Below are 4,726 nucleotides of genomic sequence, written 5' to 3'. Positions count from 1 at the left end.
TCGACCATCGCTACTCTATTTCTATGATGGCTAGAACATGCTCATTTTTCAGTCGCAATGGTACTTTTGAATTTGCGATACCATTACGAGGATATTATTTTGTTAAGCAACTCGGTTAGCATACTATAAGATCTATATTATGTATTTTATATACTTTTTACTAACTACTCCTACTAAATATGAAAGACAATTTAATTCTGCTTGAATGAGCCTTGATAAACATCATTTCTTCTTCCACAGAGTCACAGACAAAAATGAAAAAACTAAAAAGGAAAAATAACAAATTTATGAGAACACAACGAAAAACGTTGCTCTAAAATAAGAGGAACGCAGAAACAGGTAAGCACAGAAAATACTCAGCTATTGGCCGTGTGAGTTTTGTCTTGTTTCAAACGATAGGTCTCCTTCAGATGGCATATTCATGATATGGTAAATGTGGTCCAATATTTTCCTTCTTCCTTGGATATGTATGAATCTATTATATGGCATATCAGATCAGATTATATATAATAATAATAACCCCTCTTACCCAACATTTCTTCCTATATATCTTCGTCTCTATATATCCCTCTTCTTCCTATATATAGGAACAACTCTTTCTCAACCCTTGTCACTAGTTAAATAATCCATCAAAGAAAAAGAATTAAATACTTATAATATAAGAGCACAGCAGAAAACAGAAGTTCTCCGTTTAGATGGAGAATAATATTGCTTGTTCCATTATTTACTTCCTTCTCTTTCTTCTCACAGCTCTACTCTTTTACATTTCAAAGAAACAAATATGGAAAGACATACAAAAAGCAAAGCTGCCTCCTGGTTCGATGGGCTGGCCGTACATAGGGGAAACTCTCCAACTCTACTCTCAAGACCCAAATGTCTTCTTTGCTAACAAACAAAAAAGGTATAGTTTTTCCACAAAGAAAATATATTCAGTTTAAATTATTAAAAAAACTTACTTATAAACCATTTACTCATTCTTTTTCAAATGTTTGTGAGCAGGTATGGTAATATATTCAAAACGCACATTCTTGGGTACCCTTGTGTTATGCTTGCTAGTCCTGAAGCTGCCAGATTCGTGCTTGTAACTAACGCTCACTTGTTCAAACCAACTTACCCCAAGAGCAAAGAGAAGTTGATTGGCCATTCTGCTTTGTTCTTTCACCAAGGAAACTACCATTCTCAACTAAGGAAACTAACTCAGAGCTCGTTATCTCCTGAAGCTCTTCGTAAAATAGTTCACGATATTGAGGCCTTGGTCATTTCTTCCTTGGAATCATGGTCGCAAAATAACCAAGTCATCAATACATTCCGTCTGTTGAAGAAGGTCCTTTACTGATAACTTGCTACTTGTTGAATTGTGTGACCATATAATCTTAAAAGTTTGTTTCAGATATATATATATAGCAAACACACTTTTTGTTTATTTAAGTATATCTTCAAGACTACTTTGATCACCTAGAATTTTCCACCACATTATAATGATCAATAAATCATTCTCACACGTGAATCTCATGGAAATATATACTACAGTTCTCCTTTGAAGTTGGCATTCTTGCTATATTTGGTCAGCTGGATGCTAAGTACAAAGAGGAGCTTAACAAGAACTATTCCATAGTAGAGAAGGGCTATAATTCTTTCCCTACGAACTTGCGGGGGACTGCTTATTACAAAGCTATGGTGGTAAATACAGCTTCCCTTTTTCATTCCAAATGATCTTACTTAAGCAAGCCCCCCCCCCCCCCGGAGACAGGGCCGATAGTTTTATGCTGAACTATATATTCTATTATTGTCAAAGGCGAGGAGGAAGCTTAATCAGATACTTAGCGAAATAATCTTTGAAAGGAAGGAGAAAAAAACAGTAGAGAAAGATATGTTGGGTAATCTATTGAATTTCAAAGATAAGAAAGGGCAGACGTTAACTGAAGGGCAAATTGCCGATAATGTCATCGGAGTACTCTTTGCTGCCCAGGACACAACAGCTAGTGCTTTGACATGGATTCTCAAGTACCTCTACGATGACCAGAAACTTTTAGAAGCTGTTAAGGTATCGGTTGTAGATTCCTTTTGGTTCTTAGCTTGTTAATTTGTTTCTTTCTATTTACCGTAACATAGTGTACAACACTTTTACACTATTAATGAATCACCCCAAAAGCTAACTACGTAACCTAGCCTGCTACAACCAGTGTAAAAATTAAATGGAAATAGTTATCCTACTACAACAAGCTAAAATGCACTGGTAGTGTACAAAAAGAGATATTTTTATCATTGTATGGTAAATCTCTTTCTATTTCCAATCTCCATTCGTACTTCTCACATGTTTTATTGCAAGTCCAACAAGTGATCTTGAATCCCAAGTTTAAAAATAAATCTTTTCTCTTTCAAGTGCAGGCAGAACAAAGAGCAATTTACGAATCAAATGAAGAAGGAAATAAGCCATTGACATGGGCTCAAACAAGAAATATGTCACTAACTTACAGGGTAATCTTTTCTTCTTATAATTAGTTGTTATTATACTCACAGCTTCAGGAAATCAAAAGAAAATTCCCCTCATCAGATAGAAAAACTTTTGTTGCAGGTCATTTTAGAGAGCTTAAGGATGTCCAGCATTATATCTTTCACCTTTAGAGAAGCTGTGGTTGATGTAGAATACGACGGTAAGGCAGTAGTTTTCAATCATATGTCAATTCAGCTACATACACACATGCATACATAGTTACATACGAATGGACACACATTAATAAACTCACATGGACTGGGCTACTACGTATCAGATACAAGTCGGTGTGAGTATTTGGTATAGATACTTTAGTAGTTTTTTACTACTACCGTTGGTCATTTTATATGACAGTTTGACTGGACATAGTTTTTTTTTTAATATAAGTTAAATATATGTAACATACCAAAAGTACCGTTACATATATATATATATATATATATATATATATATAGTGGTTATACAAAATGTAATGTCATTCCTATACCAGGGAATGTTAAAGTAAATAGTTTTCAAGAATATCATTCCGCACAAAATCACATGTCACACTCATTGGACACGAGTACATCAAGACAAATTTAGAAATGTATATATCATAGTTGATTAATTATACCTTCAATTCATCTGTAAGACACATTACTTGGTTTAACATGAATAGTAAAGATATGTTAATGCAGGTTACTTGATTCGAAAAGGTTGGAAAGTCATGCCACTATTCAGAAACATTCATCACAATCCAGAATTTTTTGCTGACCCTCGGAATTTTGATGCTTCCAGATTTAAGGTATGTGGTGATCGAGTACTGGCAAAGTGCCTTTCAATTCTCCACCTGTCTAGAACATTAAGTTTACATACTATACTCTTTTTGTCTGTGTGGTGACGGATGGATGCAGGTTGCTCCCAAACCCAATACCTATATGCCATTTGGCAATGGTGCCCATGCTTGTCCAGGAAATGAACTTGCCAAATTGGAGATGCTGATTCTCATTCATCATTTGGTTACCAAATTTAGGTACGATAATGACATCATATTTCCTTCTAGATTCATAACTCTATAGTATTTTGAGACCACGATTTTTTACTTTTTAACAAAACCCATAGTATAATATAATAGTAATAGTTAACTACAACAACAATAATAAAAAGAAAATGTATATCCAAAAGTTTAAGACAGCAGGTGGGGAATACCATAGCATCACTACTTGTCTATAATAATGGTACAGACTTTAGTACTAAATTTTTTTTTTTTTTTTTAAAAGGTCATTTATACAATCAGGGGTGATGTGGTCGTGCTTAAGTATCATAGAAATAAATCCACCCAGCTACCAACCACATAATTCTCACAAAAATCTAGTTAAAGAAAAGGATGAGTTTAAAGAAATTTCAGCGCCCATTATGTTTATGTGATGCCGCGAGATTCTTTAAAATTTCTATTTCACCTGCAGGGCCTCCAATATAATTCCTTTTTCCTCCATATGTTGCTACAGAATAGCATTAAATATCTAGGTATTCTAATTTCATTTAAGATTTTTTCTCATGAGTTCAATTATTGCAGGTGGGAAGTCGTAGCTTCCAGAGGAGCGGTACAATATAGCCCATTCCCCATACCTGAGAATGGACTTCCATCTAGGTTCTGGAAGGAAACAAGAAGCCTAACAGATCCCTAGAAAACAGATGCCTCCTGATAAAACTAATACTAGCAGCAACAACAACAACAAAAAATAGAAAGCAGAAGATACTTCTGAACTTAATTTCCAGTTTCTAGTGATACTCATCCCTGTAATATTTTTCTTTCCTGGGATCTATTTTGGTCTCTTTCACGAAATTGTACTATATAATTATGGAGTAGTATGTAAAGTCAATCACATTGGCTAACAAAGAAAGCCATATCTTTTCTTCTTCTGGCTCAATTGTAACATAATGTACTCCAGGATTATTCCTAGCTCTGTATAATAACAACAATTAAATATCAGTCTCCAACAAGTTGAAATTGGTTATATGAATCCTCACTAACCATGTTTTTCCATTTAAATTCATCTCAAGTCAACATTAGGCAAAACAAAATAAAAGTAAGAAGTGCTAGAAGTTCTTTATATTTTATACTAGCATAAAAATATTTGATAGAGCTAAAAGACTCCTAGAAAGCATACGATCTAAAATAAGCATACTAACATGATATGATTCATATAAGTTGGCAAAGTACCACCATAGTGGAAGGTTACCAGTCAATAA

At 34.2% G+C, this 4,726-nt stretch overlaps 1 protein-coding gene across 1 annotated transcript; it reads left to right on the top strand.

Moving 5' to 3' along the window:
• The first annotated feature begins 506 nt into the window (after window positions 1-506).
• On the top strand, window positions 507-4,491 carry LOC107820622 (abscisic acid 8'-hydroxylase 4-like). The gene is made up of 9 exons (XM_016646937.2): window positions 507-901; window positions 1,000-1,324; window positions 1,531-1,680; window positions 1,796-2,044; window positions 2,389-2,478; window positions 2,576-2,654; window positions 3,172-3,278; window positions 3,388-3,506; window positions 4,050-4,491. Exons 1-9 carry the CDS (start codon window positions 696-698, stop codon window positions 4,159-4,161), a joined length of 1,437 nt encoding a protein of 478 aa, XP_016502423.1. The 5' UTR covers window positions 507-695; the 3' UTR covers window positions 4,162-4,491.
• The last annotated feature ends 235 nt before the right edge of the window (window positions 4,492-4,726 follow it).

This window comes from Nicotiana tabacum, chromosome 19 (genome assembly GCF_000715075.1).
Source record: "Nicotiana tabacum cultivar K326 chromosome 19, ASM71507v2, whole genome shotgun sequence".
In the NCBI taxonomy this organism is placed as follows: domain Eukaryota; kingdom Viridiplantae; phylum Streptophyta; class Magnoliopsida; order Solanales; family Solanaceae; genus Nicotiana; species Nicotiana tabacum.
The sequence above is the reverse complement of the archived record's forward strand: the minus strand, read 5'-3'. Positions and strand labels throughout refer to the sequence as shown.